Genomic DNA, 15,876 nt, shown 5'->3' with positions numbered 1-15,876 from the left:
ACCTTTCATGACCACTTAACTATTCGTTAGAAACTGTGGGTCAGTGTAATATTTATCACCAGATCCTGTTGAACCATGCAGAGCTCTGAAGCAGGTACTGTGTCAAGTTTCGTGATCAAAATACAATGCCAATTTTATACTACGTTACACGTCTTCTAACAAAATAATTGAATGTTTATTAAAGGTTCGTGTCTCCTTCCAATAGTTCTTAAATTAATAACATCCTGTGATTGTGAAGATAAGCATGACTTAGAGCAAGCCTTTATCTTCCAATGTGATCAGTGTTCCAATGTTAGTAAATGATTTTCAGGGCTCATAGGGTTTTAGAAAGTTGGGCAGACAGTACACCATTCTCTCACCACCATTATTCACATGATGTTTTTAATCTAACATGATGTTGAGCTATTCTGGTTTTCTGACCGACAGTCTAGGTGATGGTTTGCTGAACCTGCTGTTCTCTCTCTCTCTCTCTCTCTCTCGAAGTTATTCATAATCAAGCAGCTGTTTAAATCTAGTAGAGTTCTATGGGGGTGCAGCTCGGGCCATGTGTGATACAAAGCAGAAACCATCAGGCATAATCCACCACATGGCTTGTTTTCTGCCTTATGACCTTTATGACCTTAGGACCAAAATTCAACCTTATTCAGTGGCAACAACCATCACCAAAAGGAAAACACAGGGATCTGCACAAGCAGGATGAGATCAGGAACCCTGGGTTTCTAACACATTTGGCACTTGAAGAACTCGGCAGGGATAGACATGAAGACTTAAAGCACACTTGCTTCTTTACAAGGAAAGCAGAGAAGAGGAGAGACTGACGCTTTATTAACAGAGATATTCCATAGGGCCCAGTATTTGTAATGTGATCATCAGGATAATCTCTGTAAGATACACATTTCAGGTTAGCGTCTGCTCCCTATTCCTTCAAGATGTTTTATCTAATCTTCTGTTTGTTCTCCTGACAAAGTTATAAATATCTCACTGGGAGAATGAATAAAACAAAAAAACATACAGGAATTAAAAACACCAATGAAAATAAAGTCAATAAAACAGATTCACAAGTCTATAAATATATTTACTCAGGCCCTTCCAGATGTCCAGGTGGGGCTGTCCCATTAAAAACACGGGCATTGTGCAACCACGCGCACGCACACACACACACCCAAAGCACTTTTGGGAATGCTAACTCCACCCCCTGGCCCCGTCTCAAGGCTGGACCAACCAGTTGTTGGCGTCCTCGACTGCCTGCCACTCCTGCTCGTCTTTGTCCTCCCCCTCATCTTCCTCCTCCTCCTCCTCTTCCTCATCCAACAGCGGCTTTTGGGTCGTGAGGGCGAGCTCGCGCAGGAGGCCTGGCTCGTGGGCGGAGCCCATCTGAGCAGACCTCAGGCCGATCTTCCTCTTGGCGAGGTGGAACTGGTCGCGCACGAAGTCATAGAAGTCGTACTCGTACTTCATCCGGCGATAGAGCACATGCAGGGCCTCCAGCGTGGGTGTGTGCTTCCGCACTGTGCCTGTAAGGTTACCCAACTTCCAGAATTCTGCGGAGGAGGGGCACATGTAGGGAGGGTCGAGACATAAACCATAAGGGCAGGGTTAAAAATAAAAGGCCTTCCAGCTGATAGGCTGTCCAAAATATCTCTATGAGATATGACAAGCCAGTCTTTTGTTAAGAGTAATATAACATGTTTATCAGTAGCACAAATGATTGTTACTGCAACTGCAAATCACTACTTTGGATGACTGAAATCTAAATTGTTACTCTGGGTACTGCTAGGATATATTCATATGATTTTGGATGGAGTTGGACAGAGTCAACAGCTATCAATATACCAAACAGCTATTTACATACTAAAATACAACATTCTCAGAACTCAGCATTGACTGAATATCCTCCAGACACCAATGAGAGTTCTTTCAAACTCTAGGCCAAATAATAGCAAAGTTAACTTCGTGTATCATGCACATTTGTGGGCTTCAAAGGAATGAATAAATTTTTTTCCTTTCCAAAAAACTTAATCTGTCATGCTGCCATGAATCTATAATTGTCCATCCGTTTTTGCGTCTGCTACACCTGGGCTCTTGTAGATGGCCACCACGTCGCTGAAGTAGTGAGGCAGCAGTCTTTCCAGCAGGAATAGCACATCCTCCAGTTCCTCCAGGATACCCACCAGGAGGAAGTTCTCCACCACGTTCTGCTTTGCCCTGTCCAGCGCCCATACGCCTGGCTCCCTGCCCACACACAGGTGCACTCTTACATTACTGTATGGGGTCTGAAACTCAAAGCCCACGGAGAAGCAGGCATGGCAGGTTTACGAATGTGAAGGTGCGGGTTTATGAAAACACAAAGGACTTCACCTGCATTGAGGATGCTGGCCGCAGAAATATGGCACTATGTAGAATAGGCGAGGATTCGAGCATTCTGGGTAGTTCTCCAGGATGCACACGTTAATGTCCTGCGGAGAGATGTGGTTGAGAGAGAGGAGAGGCTAATTATTAAAAGCCCTGAGACCCAGATATGGTTGTTAATGTAGGATGGACCAGGTCGCACAGATCTGACTTCTGAGGCAATCATATCTGGCTTTCACACTTCCAGATTCAGTTAGAAAGGGCTTGATAATCAGACAAAGAGTCAACTGAGGTGTGTAAGATCAGGGGTAACAGTACACCACGCAGAACTGCAGTTATGCACTTCTGATCATCCTAGGAGACTTACTTGTTGTTTGGTTGGGATATAATGAAATCCTACATTTCTGCATATAACTTGACTTGTAATCAGAAGGTTGCTGGTTCAAGCCCCACCACTGCCAAGTTCCCACTGTTGGGCCCCTGACCAAGACCCTCAACCCTCAATTGCTCAAGTTGTACTCACTCATAATTGTAAGTCGCTTTGTATAAAAGCGTCAGCTAAATGCTGTAAATGTAATGTAACAACAGCATAGCAAATTTGTTCAAGAAAAAAAAGTAATGATCACCTTTGGCCAGAAGGGGGAGCAAATCACACATGCTAATATATATGAGTGAAAGTCATTCACAGCAAGCAAAGACGCTATCTTTCACAAACACATGACACCAAGTGACCTCCAGAGAATGTAACCCCTGGCTTAAATCAGTTAGGTTCAATTTGCTGATATGAAGCCTGCAATTATCAGCAGACAGCATGTGTCTGGGAGTCAAAGCCTTAGTGTTGAATCTCACCGTGAGAAATGAACCTCATTACACTAGCCCTTTGACTGAAACAGCTTCTACAGCTTGTATATTTCTATTTTATTTGCTTTTCTTTGAATCAACAATAGATTGATTAACAGTGTGGGACATTTAATACATTAGCTGAAGAAAGCTTTAAAAGTAAAACAAATCCATTTTATTAGCTCTTAAAACCTTGGCAATGTGTCTACAGAATAATGTTCCACCCAGAAACCTTTCAGGTCCCAGGGCCATGTGTGCTTGTCTCATGCTCATGATACAAAGAGCTCTTAAGATAACACATCTCACTCTTTATTTCTCCACACACATCTAATACTTTCCACAAGTGCTTACTTCAGAGCTTCAAGTGTGAATAATGGGGGTTTTCTTCATACCGCTGTCCAAACATTTCTACTGCCCTTTTTTGCCTTGAATTCTGAAAATCAATATAATTTGATCTAGAGCTGTAGATGTGTTCAAGACAATATTATGAGAACAGCATTAGTTTCAATACATGTTGAGCAGAGACTGCTCTGGCACCTCCACCTAACCCTAACACTAACCCTAACCCTAACCTTAACCTCATTAACCAAAAGGAAACTGGCCACAAGGTGGTCCTCACAAGATCAGAAATTATGTTCTTGGCCCTCACCAAATATAGATACACTTACACACAAATAAATACATTCCTGCTCGTGCACTAGCAAAGGATGCTGTGGTGACACATGATGGGAAAGTCTGTGGGGGGTGAGCGGATGCGGTCTCTTTCTCGTGAATCCACATAATGCTGAAAGATCATTGCTCAGCATTTCATGCGAAAACAAGCTAATTTGTCTTGTTTAACTTCCTCAGATTTAAACCCCCCCGCCCAAAAGGTTAAGCAAAGACAGGAACATCTACAGGCTCTGGGTCCTCGGGCCAGTGAGCAAGTGCGAGGTCTCGGATGGAAAATACAAGTTCAAGTTCAAGAGGTTTTATTGTCATTTCAGCTATATACAAGTACACAACAAAAACGAGACAATGTTCCTCCAGGACCATGGTGCAACACAAAAACAACAGTGCAACATGCTACACAAGTGCAAACAATCCAATGTAGTGCAAAATGTCATTAAATAAACATTAAATAACCAATAATAAATACAGGGCAGGACAAATACAAAATGAGTAGACAGTGCAATTATTTAGTCCAGTACACAGTACTGGGAATATGTAAAGTGAGTTGTGCATAGGAGTCAGTGACATGCTACACTGAATATAGCAGTCACCGGTAGCAGCCAGAACAGTTCAGAGTACAGTGCTGGTTTAGTACAGTACTCTAGCAGCAAGTAGGATAATGTGCAAGACTGCAACAGGAGTGCATAGTTTATTTGTGTGACGTTTGACTTCAGCACTAGTCCGATGCAAAACAATGTGTGAGTGTGTGTATAGATATGTATATATGTATGTATGTATGTATGTACGTGTGTGTGTGTGTGTGTGTGTGTGTGTGTGTGTGTGTGTGTGTGTGTGTGTGTGTGTGTGTGAGTGACTGTCTATAAGCATGTATAAAAGTGCCCATTTTGGAATCTGAATTGGAATTGGAGTTAGCCAGAGTTCAGGAGTCTAATGGCTTCTGGGAAGAAGCTGTTGCACAGTCTGGAGGTGCGGGACTGGATGCTGCGGTACCTTCTTCCAGATGGCAAAAGGGTGAACAGTTCATGTGAGGGGTGTGTGGGGTCTTTCACAATGTTGGTGGCTTTCCGGATGCAGCGCGTTAGGTAGATGTTCGTGATGGAGGGAAGAGAGACATCAATGATCTTCTCAGCTGTTCTCACTATTCTTTGGAGGATCTTGCAGTCAAAGGCGGTGCAGTTCCCAAACCAGGTAATGATGCAGCTGCTCAGGATGCTCTCTACAGTACCTTTGTAGAAGGTAGTGAGGATGGGTGATGGGAGATGGGCTTCCCTCAGCTTCCGAAGGAAGTAAAGACGTTGCTGGGCTCTCTTGGTGATGGAACTGGTGTTCAGGGTCCAGGTGAGGTTCTCCGCTATGTGAACACCAAGGAACTTGATGTTCTTGACGATCTCCACCGAGGAGCCATTGATGGCAAGCGGGGAGTGATTTCGCCTTGCTCTCCTGAAGTCAACAACCATTTCTTTTGTCTTGTCAACATTCAGATACAGGTTGTTGACCTTACACCAGCTCACCAGTTCTTGCACCTCCTCTCTGTATGCTGACTCGTCTTTGTTGATGAGACCCACCACGGTCCTGTCATCAGCGAACTTGATGATGTGATTCGAACTGTGCATCGCTGCACAGTCATGAGTCAGCAGTGTGAACAGCAGAGGGCTGATTACACTGCCCTGGGGAGCACCAGTACTCAGTGTGGTGGTGTTGGAAGTGCTGCTCCCAATCCGGACTGACTGAGGTCTACCAGTCAAGACATCCAGGATCCAGTTGCAGAGGGAAGTGTTCAAGCCCAGTAAGCTCAACTTTCCAATCAGATGCTGAGGAACAATGGTGTTGAATGCTGAACTGAAGTATATGAACAGCATTCTTATGTAGGTGCCCTTTTTATCCAGATGTGTGAGTGCCAGATGAAGTGTGGTAGAGATGGCATCATCTGTAGAGTGGGTTGGGTGGTACGCGAACTGCAGGGGGTCCAGAGAAGGGGGAAGCTGGGTCTTGATGACGAGTCTCTCGAAGCACTTCATGATGATGGATGTGAGTGCAATGGGACGGTAGTCATTGAGACACGACACCGTGGGCTTCTTAGGCACGGGGACGATGATTGGTGGTCTTGAAGCATGTTGGGACCACGGTGCAGCTCAGAGAGATATTGAAGATGTCTGTCAGGACATCTGCAAGCTGGTCAGCACATTCTCTGAGCACACGACCCGGGATGTTGTCTGGTCCAGCAGCTTTCTGTGGGTTAACTCCACGCAGAGTACGCCTCACATCAGCTGCCGTCAGGCACAGCACCTGGTCATTTTGCAGAGGGATGGACTTTTCTGCTGCAACGTTGTTCTGTGCTTCAAACCGTGCATAGAAGTCATTCAGTGCATCTGGGAGGATGGCATCACTGTCACAGGAAGGTGATGTTTTCCTGTAGTTAGTAATGGCCTGAATGCCCTCCCACATGCGCCGTGTGTCACCAGTATCTTTGAAGTGTCCATGGATCCTCTGTGCGTGTGCAGGTTTTGATTCCCTGATTGCACGTGACAGTTTGGCTCTTGTTTTTCTGAGAGCCTCTCTGTCACCCACTCTGAAGGCTGAGTCACGGGTCCTCAGTAGCATGCGCACCTCAGCAGAAAAGGACCCACACTGGGGGGGGGTAAAATGTGGGCTGTGTCAGTTTCATGACGCACATGCCAATTTCTTGCTGTGTGACAGTAAAACCTGTTCCAGGAAATAAGAAAGCCCTGTCATGGTCGACATTCCCAGCAGAAACTGGCTGAAGCTGGAACACTTCATAATGAGCTTATTTCTGATCATAAATGAGGAAGTAAGGAAAAAAAAAAGAAGATTTTTCTAGCCTGTCAGCTAGCAAAATGCCTTTGTTTTGTATTCATACAGTTATATATGTATATTATATATGTATATTATATATGTATAAACAATTTAAGTTGAATTACTTTTGATGTTTTGTATTCATACAGTTATATATGTATATTATATATGTATAAACAATTTAAGTTAAATTACTTTTGATGTTTTCTTTATTTTTAATATTTTGACAACTAAAGTTTGGCTTGTAATCTGATCTTTTGAGAATGTAGTTAATACGTTGTGTATAGTATTTTCCTTCTTCTTGAAAACAGAAGGTAGCACTTTCCTTTATTATCCATTTATTACTTTTTTTTTTAGATGATCTGACCGTGGTTGTAAACTTTGAACATTTAAAAATGGCAAAAGGCCACACACGTATACGTCAATTAAAAATACACAGAGGCACACTATTATCCTTTCTGCATATTTTAGATATTCTTGAATATACACAGTTTTGGCACACCGTTTGGAGAGTACAGCTGGTAAGATGGATCACACTGGCTGGCAATAGGAGCAGTAGACCTAAATCCCAGAACATTCCCATTCCAGGATCATTTCACCAGCTCCCAAAAGGACTCGGCTTCAACCTCACTGTTGCAAGCATATGAGTCTCAGACCTGTGCTTATTGCTCTAAGCTGTTCTTCCTTAGTATTCCCGGATCCCCTGTCTGACTCTGGTGGTTCTGTGTCTTGGATGTGGTTATTTGTTGACAGTAGAGACCTGGAGAGACTTCAAAGGTGATAGGAAAGAGGCCAAAGCCCAGGAGAACAGAAGCAACAATAGCTGTTCTGTGCTCGCTCTGTTGGGTCTGGAATATTGCCGTTTTATCAGAGCACAGGTTCACAGAGCTGTCCTCTCTGTCCGAACACGGTCCGGCTTGGGCTAGCGTAAAAAACGCTTGCGCGTGTAGCACATAGACAGGTGTCTTCTTTTCTCAGGAGGATACGGTCAAAAGGGCGCAGTGCTAAACGAAGCAATGCTGCAAAGGGGCAGATATGATGGCCTCAAAACTGTTTGTCTCGCAAAACTGTGAACAGACGCAAGCGCAGGAGAGGCAACGATGACATGCCAGATATATCAGAGGAGCCAAGGGTTAAAACAAAACAATTCCTATGGTAAGGGGTTAGCCAGGCTAAGAGGAAGATACAGAAAGAGAGAGAGAGAGAGAGAGAGAGAGAGAGAGAGAGAGAGAGAGAGAGAGAAAGAGAGACAAAAAGAGAGAGAGAACACATATAATCATGTATACAGGAAATGACACGTGGTCTGGGCTGATGTCCTGAGCTGGACCTTGGCCAAACCTCCCATCCCGACACCCTTGCTGGATTCTCTCTCTCTCTCTCTCCATCACTCTGTCTCTGACTATACTAACACATAAAGAGGTGCTATGTGATGTTTTCACAACACTCCAGTCCGGCCGGCCCGGCCAGCCCCTCGGAACACCACCCGGATGACCCGATCATCACAGCAAATGCACGCCACTGTGAGGCTTAGCTGTCAGCCACGTCACACTCCGACGCTGTCCCAGCAGTGAAGGGAAAGCAGGATCTTACATGCCTACCTGCTAGTCTGTCTGTAAAAGGGTCCAGCTCTCAGACATGGCCTGTGCCAAATAGTTTTTGTTTTATCAGCTGTGGAGAACTACATGCGGCGTAGCTGTGTGCGTTTGTCTAGAAGACTTGTGCTTGTGTTCGGTCTGGAGATGGCTACTGGCCATGCCAAGCACCGAAGAAATACTGGAAAAAAACAAAAACAAAAACAAGAAGAAAATGAAACAAAAAAGAAATTACAACATAACTTTCTTCCAAGTGAACGAGTAGCGAAAGAGTGAAAGAAGAAGTGATGAAGAGAAAAAATTGCAGAAGTAAATAAAAAAGGAACAGAAAGAAAAAGCAGAGGACGTAAAATGTAGGAGACATGAACAGGATAAGAAAAAAGAGACGAAAAAGGAGAGGTTGAGCCTCAGCTGAGCAGAGCTGAGACAGAAACTGGAACTGTGCCACTAAACATTGGCAATTTTCTGCCATCTACACTTCACACAAACTCAGGCGTGCACAAACAAAGACTCGAGCATCCGTGAACATGGACTGTGTCGGCAAAGCAATTCTGGACTGTAAATATAAAGGTGCAGCTGTAAAAATCAAATTTTATTAAACTACATTTGTTTAATCTGATTGTGCATGTGTGCATAAATGTGTTTTGTGGTATTGTGTTGGAGAATTCTAATTCAGTCGGAAAGCTGAAAGTGGAAAACTCTCTGCCTAATCGTGGGACGGCCTGGATCACTGTCTACTGTGTGCGTGTCCGCTTCTGCGAACATGGAATCAAATGAGCTTCGTTTTGTCGGCATGGGATCCCCAGGCTGCCTGGCTCCTCTCTCGCTACGCTCAGTCCGCTACGCTCGCCTCATGTTATCCAATGTCCAGCACGCATGTGTGTGTGCGTGTTTGTGTATTGCACACTCGTGTTCTAACAGGACATGGACTGCTTTAACCCAATGGACTGAGAAAAAATTAGGGTGTTGAAAGGGAGTCTTTCTCTCTCTTTGGTCTCTCTTTCTCACTCTGCCTCTGCTACTGCATATTTTAATGACTCAGCTCACATTGTTCAAACCTCCTGTGATAGCTCAGAAGAACGTCTTAACCCACACAATCAGATTCTAGTCACAGTGGAACTTTGTGTGTGTGTGTGCGTTTGTGCATATGTGTACATGTACTAAGCGAATCTGCATAACGTCTAATTACAGGCTCTAAAGTGGGCTTGTATATGTGTGTGTGCGTGTGTGTATATGTGTGTATGTGTGTGTGTGTGTGTGTGTGTGTGTGTGTGTATGTGTGTGTGTGTGTGTGTGTGTTTGTGCATATGTGTATATGTACTGAGCGAATCTGCATAACATCTAATTACAGGCTCAAAAGTGGGCTTGTATATGTGTGTGTGTGTGTGTGTGTGTGTGTGTGTGTGTGTGTGTGTGTGCGCACACCTGTGTGTTTCCATATGCACCAGAAAGAGGGGGAATTCCAGTCATGTGCTAGCTACTTCAAATATTGTGCCGGTTACGATAATTAAACCCACCCGCAAGCACACTCAGTTCACAGATGACACCACCTGCCCACCTAAAAGCTCGTTAACTAACCATTCAACTGTTACTATATATGACAGATACATCTAATGTTATTTGTCAACATCTTTTCTCATACGACATGTGTTCAAAGGTAAACCGCTGTCTACAAAAGCCACTGAAATCACCTTACATAAAAAATCACACTTTGTAGCATTACACAGATGCACTCCTTCAATGGAGTTATAAATCATGGCGCTGTTGAATGGAACCGATGATGTGGCTTTGGAGACCACCAGTCTCCTTCTGCAGCCAAGAATCAAAGCAACTAGGGGTGGCCTTTTCCAATTAAACTGCATGCCAAGTGTCAGTGCCTCTTTGATGGAATTCTTTTTCCAGCTGCAACAAAAGCTCTGATGAGCATTTTTGAAGTGTTCTTTCTGTCTGCAATAGGAGGAGCCAGAGATCACATCACAACAGCACGAGGGGACTGTGCCAAAAAAAGACAGGCAAGACAAATCAATCTTGCTCCAATTTAATTGCAGAGATTGGCTTTTTTTGCCTGTGGATCGCACAAATCTTTAGTCTGTTTTCCAGAGTTGAACCTGGTGTGTATTCTTAGGTGCATTCTGCAGAACATCAGCTCAACATGACTTAAAACAAACTTAAGGAAATCTGGAAGTTTGCTGGAACTTCAGATTATTTGGAAATTTGCTGGAACTTCAGATTATTTGGAAATTTGCTGGAACTTCAGATTATTTAATAATTGATAAAAAAGTCTGTTTAAAAGTCATTAACAGACATTTATTTATGCATTTTTAGTATTGATGTATTTCTTTTTTAGTATTTCTGTATGATTTTAGAGCATTAAGCCTGTGGCTGTTGGCAGGATCACTGATTGATGTCAGGAAAGGATTTATTATGCACATTTTAAGTAAGTAGGGCATTACTCAAACTTTATGGAAGACTGTACAGTCTTATGTGTTCGTATGCAGAGCAACTCTCCTGGTTGCTGTCTTTATCCCCAGCCCTGTTGCCTTGTTCTTAGCTGCACCTGTAGGCTTTTCCTACTCTGTTATCATTCAGCTGCAGACTCTCACCGTATGTATGTGCAGGGTTTCCCGAGAGCTTTCAAAGGAGCCACACTTATGCTGGCCAAGTAACCTTAGGGCTCGGCCTGGCTGTGACACATCGGGAAGGGGGATGGAGGGAATGGGCTAGAGAGAAAAGGGGGAAGGGTGTCTGACCAGATATCTCTCCTCATCCTTCATCTGCGGCGTCCGGATCAAGTGGTTCTGCTCGCCTCGCCAGTCGCCAAAGCGGCGGAAGAAATAGTTGGAGAGGAAACGGTTGATGGGATCCCTGATGATGTTTATGTAGACAGGCTGCTCTATCCTAAACCTGAGATGGGTAGAGAGAAAGGGAGGAAGAGAGAGAGGGAGCGACAAACCCAGGGAGGGAGAGAGAGCGAGAACCAGGGAGGGAGAGATGGAGGGAGAGAGTTGTGAGAAGCACTGTCCATAGTGTACTTTGGGGGTTTTAACTCCAGTCTCAAGTGTCTCACACACTTAATCCAGCTCTTTCTCCAGCCTTTGCTGCTCATCAGGGTCAGGGTCAGGGTCAGGGTCAGTGTCAGGGTTAGGGTTAGGGTCAGGGTCAGGATCAGGGTCAGGGTCAGGGTTAGGGTTAGGGTTAGGGTCAGGGTCAGGGTCAGGGTCAGGGTTAGGGTTAGGGTCAGGGTCAGGATCAGGGTCAGGGTCAGGGTCAGGGTTAGGGTTAGGGTCAGGGTCAGGGTCAGGGTTAGGGTTAGGGTTAGGGTCAGGGTCAGGGTCAGGGTCAGGGTTAGGGTCAGGGTCAGGGTTAGGGTTAGGAACAGGTGAAAATGTGAGGGGCAGCAGCAGGACTGAAGCTGAAAACCCAAGCTGCAGTTGGCCACTTAAGCCATCAGTCAGGGGCAGCTCAAATCTGTTTGGCTTACCTGGTGAAGTTGAGGAAGTGAACATGCCTGGTGTACAGGAAGGGCTGTGGAATGGAGCTAATGTTTCTCATCAGATCCACCTGAGGGCAGAGGCAAACAAACAGTGTGTCAACGAGGCTGTTCCCTCAGCAGGAAGCGGTGGCACACAGCTGTTTCTGTCAGTGTAAAAAACCCCACAAACAATCAAATCACACCAAGCAAACACACAAGCAATCCTTTACCTCCATCCCTCCAAATAACACGACTCACGGCTCACAAAAAACATCTTATGCCACTCTTTTAACTTGCAGATGTGGGACAGGCAAAAAAGCCCGCGCAGTAACGGAAAGGACAGGGTAACAAAAATGACAGGGTAACAGAGAGGACAGGGATCTGAGTGGCCGTGATTTAAAACTCAGCTCTCAATGCAAATCTTAAAAGCATTCGCTCTGGTATGGGGTGGCAACAATTGGTCAGTATTGCCATGACAAACTACTTACTCCTGTGAGCCACTGTGGCCAAAGCAGGTTTTTTTTTTCATTGGCTGTTTTGGAGCAAGCCCATCGGATCTCTGCCTACAAAATGCAACAGCACCAATTTTTTTTTTTCTATTGACGTTATACAGTGGAAAACACTTAAGTCATCTGACAAAGTGGCCTTGGTATATGGTTTTGATGTATTTAGCATACAGATGTGCCAATATTTTGGTGACACTGCTCAGAAAATGCAGAGAGCACACATTTTGCAAGCCCCCACACGCACGGACGCCCACACAAATGCAATCATGCGCATACACACACACATGCACAAACGTCAGCTTTCTCACCAAAGCAAATCACACTGAAGGGTCTATTATGGTTGTTGGGTTTGGGTCTGTGTCATGTGTTTCAGTCGCTGATTAATCTGAGAAGGAGTTCCAGAAGGTTCCACTCTAAACGACTTTCTGCCTTGTGATGTCATGCCTCAGCCAAAACTGTGGCTGAGGTTTCTTGAAGTTTTTTCCCCCCCTCTCAGTGAAAACAGTTACAGAGAGGTCAACCATTCGCTCTCTCTCTCTCTCGCTCTGTCTCTTACTCTCCCACTCTCTCTCACTCCCTCTCGCTCTCTCTCTTCTACTCTTTCACTTTCACTCTCCCAGTGTGTGCTCCCTTCTGTCCTCTATCACTCGCCGACTCTCGCTCCCTCTCTTGCTTTCTCTCTCACTCCCTCTTGCTCTCTATCATTGTCTCTCTCTCGCTCACTCTCTCCCTCATTACAGTGCACCTGTAATGAGGTCTGGAGCTTCCAGCAGATCATGGTAATGTGCCTTTAATCAAACTCTCTGTCAGTCAGCCAAAACACACAACCTCAGTGGGCACAACCTCACCTGGACGAAATCACTTTCTGTGTGTCTTTGGCTACTACAGGGTGACGGGTGATACCTCTAATGACATCATTAGGGAAGGCTTACCTCATGTAAGTGTGTGTGTGTGTCTGTGTGTGTGTGTGTGTGTGTGTGTGTGTGTCTGGCAACACTAGATGAAGAAAGCAATAAAAAGCTCCAATTTCCAGTGAAAGGGATAAAGAAGATTAAAAGACAGCAGATGATAACCCTGACCAATAAAATGGTAGTATGTGAGGGTCATTGAATGGCAAAGGTCAAGACAGTATAAAGAAAAAAGTAAGATTAAAATTCTGAACAGCATATGTTTACCTGAGGTGGAAGAGAGAGAGACAGAGAGAAAGAGAAAGGGGGGGGGGGGGTGTGATATGGGGTTTGTGGGATATATCCATGGAGTATAATTACCCACACAAATGGGTCTAAACACACACACACAAAAAACCCCACCTCACATAACATTGACAGGCTGATCATCTGGTCTGTGCTGGGTCTATCCACCCAGTGACCCATGCAGACAAAAAGAAACTGAACAACTTACTGGAATGGAAAAACTGAATACTTGTGGCCCGTCAAAACACAACAAACCCATAACGACAAACCACCAAGTTACAACTTGGCATCTCCACTAAAGTGCATCTGTTCTAACGGCGAGTGCTGGGGAAGAAGGATGTAAGAGACTAACAGGAGGAGGTGTACTATAACAGAGTGGGTCAGCGAGGAAGCAAGACTGTCTACACGTAGCCCTAAGCATCCTCGACATCAGTTGATTGGATTGCTTAAGACTTTAAATTAAAGCCAGAAGAATGGAAGAAAGGACCTGAAGATATGAAAGCTGGCTAGACAATGCAACACCCACGCACGCACACACACACACACACACACACACACACACACACACACACACACACACACACACACACACACACACACACTTCAGCATTGCTGGCTTGAAAAACTGCTTTTAGAAGCTCTAATGTAAAGTTAGCAGTAATGCAGTATTCCCCATCAGCTGAAACTGCCATCCACTTTCCCCAAGGCTCCTGTGTCTCAGTCATGATACACTTGTGGATTGATTATGGAGAACTTGCACACCAACTCCGGTCCTCACACATGGAATCTCCCTCCATACGATCACAAGAACACTGGTAGCTGAAGCTAGCACAGTACTAGCCCTCAAGCTAATGTAAATATAAAGAGCACCCAGTTCCAGTCATACAGGTGTACCTCCCCAAAAAGCCTGAACTAACATGCCTGCTCCAGCTAATCGAGGCCTTCAGCCGCCTCAGAACAGCGAGCCAGGTGTTTCAGAGCTGAACTCTGCCAGGTGAGGGACAGTCTCCAGCACTAGTCGGCACCCCTGAGGTAAATAATAAAATGTTCCTTGAATACATTAAGGTTAACCTGGGGATGCAAGGAAGCTGAAGGAATTTTGAAACCTGAAATCGTGCAGTAGCCAGAGGAAAACACACAAATATAATTTTAATGCTCAAACACAGAAAATGTATGCTTTTTGGAAAAAAACAAAAACAAAAACAAAACTGCCGTTTTAAAGCTTTAAAGGAAATGCAATTTCTAAATAAGCAGCGTTAAATGACAAAAAAAGAAATACACCACCACAGGGAGATCAGGGCAGGAAAAACATTACACAGACCCCCCCCAAAAAACGGTGCATATTTGAACAAAAGAAAGTACACAGGTATAACATAGCACACTGAACTAAATTGTTAGCAACATAGGCCTTAAGCGAGGATATGCTGAGTGGAGTCTGTACAAAACAAGGCGTTATAACCCACGGCATTCCGACGGGATATGACCAAAACACTTTAATTCTGAATATATTTCAGCATATTAGTTCTGGGAAATTTCAACATATTCTTTTGAACTCTAATGAAAGGATTCGATCGCCCCTTCCTGAATGCGAAAATAAATAAGGTAAAATCATATAGGTAAAATCAATTCTGTTTTATTGGAACATTAAAAAAAAAATCAGCGTGGGAAATTGGATCGAACTACTTTATATGAAAATCAATTAGAGCATTAATTCTATATTTGTACAAAACTCACCAAGCATACAAGCACAGCTCACTTAATGCATGTTGTTCAGCCTCGTGACTGGCTGTTAACCCAAACTTAATATTGGACTGTGCGGATCCATATACTACAAATATAACGCAAAAGGTTGCATTCTGCAAGTAAGAGGCCAGTGAAGTAACTGTTTTTTGGCTCTGTACTCCAGCAGACAGAATTTAAAAAGAAATAGCGCAATCTCTCAGAGCAGGGAGCAGTCCGCATTGCAAAAGCAGATGTCCAAGAACGGGTCAGAAACATGAAGAACTTGGCAGCCTCTGGTCCTCCCAAGATCCATGCCTACTGGCTAAAGAAACACAGCTCTATCTGGCAGACTAGCATAACAAATGAACCAGAGGCTAACATCTCCCACCAGGACTGGCTAACCCAATGCAAGAGAGAATTGGTCATGAAGGACCCCAACGAAGGGCCAATCTCCATTGAACTACAAAAACCTGACCTTACACAACATAGAAGCTCCTGAGAAGAATCCTAGCAACCAAACTGAATGAGCATGTGTGCATGTCGATGAGCACTGCTCCGAAGGGGACCGGTAAGAACAGCAGAGGCTCAAAACACTACCTGCTGACAGATGGAGCAGTCCACCAGGACTCCAGGACCACTTGGTACTTCCTCTCTCTCTCTCTCTCTCTCTCTCTCTCTCTCTCTCTCTCTCTCTCTCTCTCTCTCTCTCTCTCTCT

The 15,876-nt window shown here is 44.5% G+C and overlaps 1 protein-coding gene across 1 annotated transcript in view; it reads right to left on the bottom strand.

Annotated features, from left to right (window-relative positions):
- Window positions 1-802: 802 nt before the first annotated feature.
- The window catches only part of usta (uronyl 2-sulfotransferase a), a 58,131-nt gene continuing 43,057 nt past the window's right edge, over window positions 803-15,876 (bottom strand). The window contains exons 4-8 of the mRNA XM_035529511.1: window positions 11,749-11,828; window positions 11,018-11,171; window positions 2,359-2,456; window positions 2,075-2,232; window positions 803-1,541 (exon numbers count right to left, since the gene is read on the bottom strand). Of these exons, the coding sequence (XP_035385404.1) occupies window positions 1,207-1,541; window positions 2,075-2,232; window positions 2,359-2,456; window positions 11,018-11,171; window positions 11,749-11,828 (825 nt within the window). The 3' untranslated portion in view covers window positions 803-1,206. The remainder of the gene's footprint in view (window positions 1,542-2,074; window positions 2,233-2,358; window positions 2,457-11,017; window positions 11,172-11,748; window positions 11,829-15,876) is intronic.

This window comes from Electrophorus electricus, chromosome 8 (genome assembly GCF_013358815.1).
Source record: "Electrophorus electricus isolate fEleEle1 chromosome 8, fEleEle1.pri, whole genome shotgun sequence".
NCBI classification, from domain to species: domain Eukaryota; kingdom Metazoa; phylum Chordata; class Actinopteri; order Gymnotiformes; family Gymnotidae; genus Electrophorus; species Electrophorus electricus.
The sequence above is the reverse complement of the archived record's forward strand: the minus strand, read 5'-3'. Positions and strand labels throughout refer to the sequence as shown.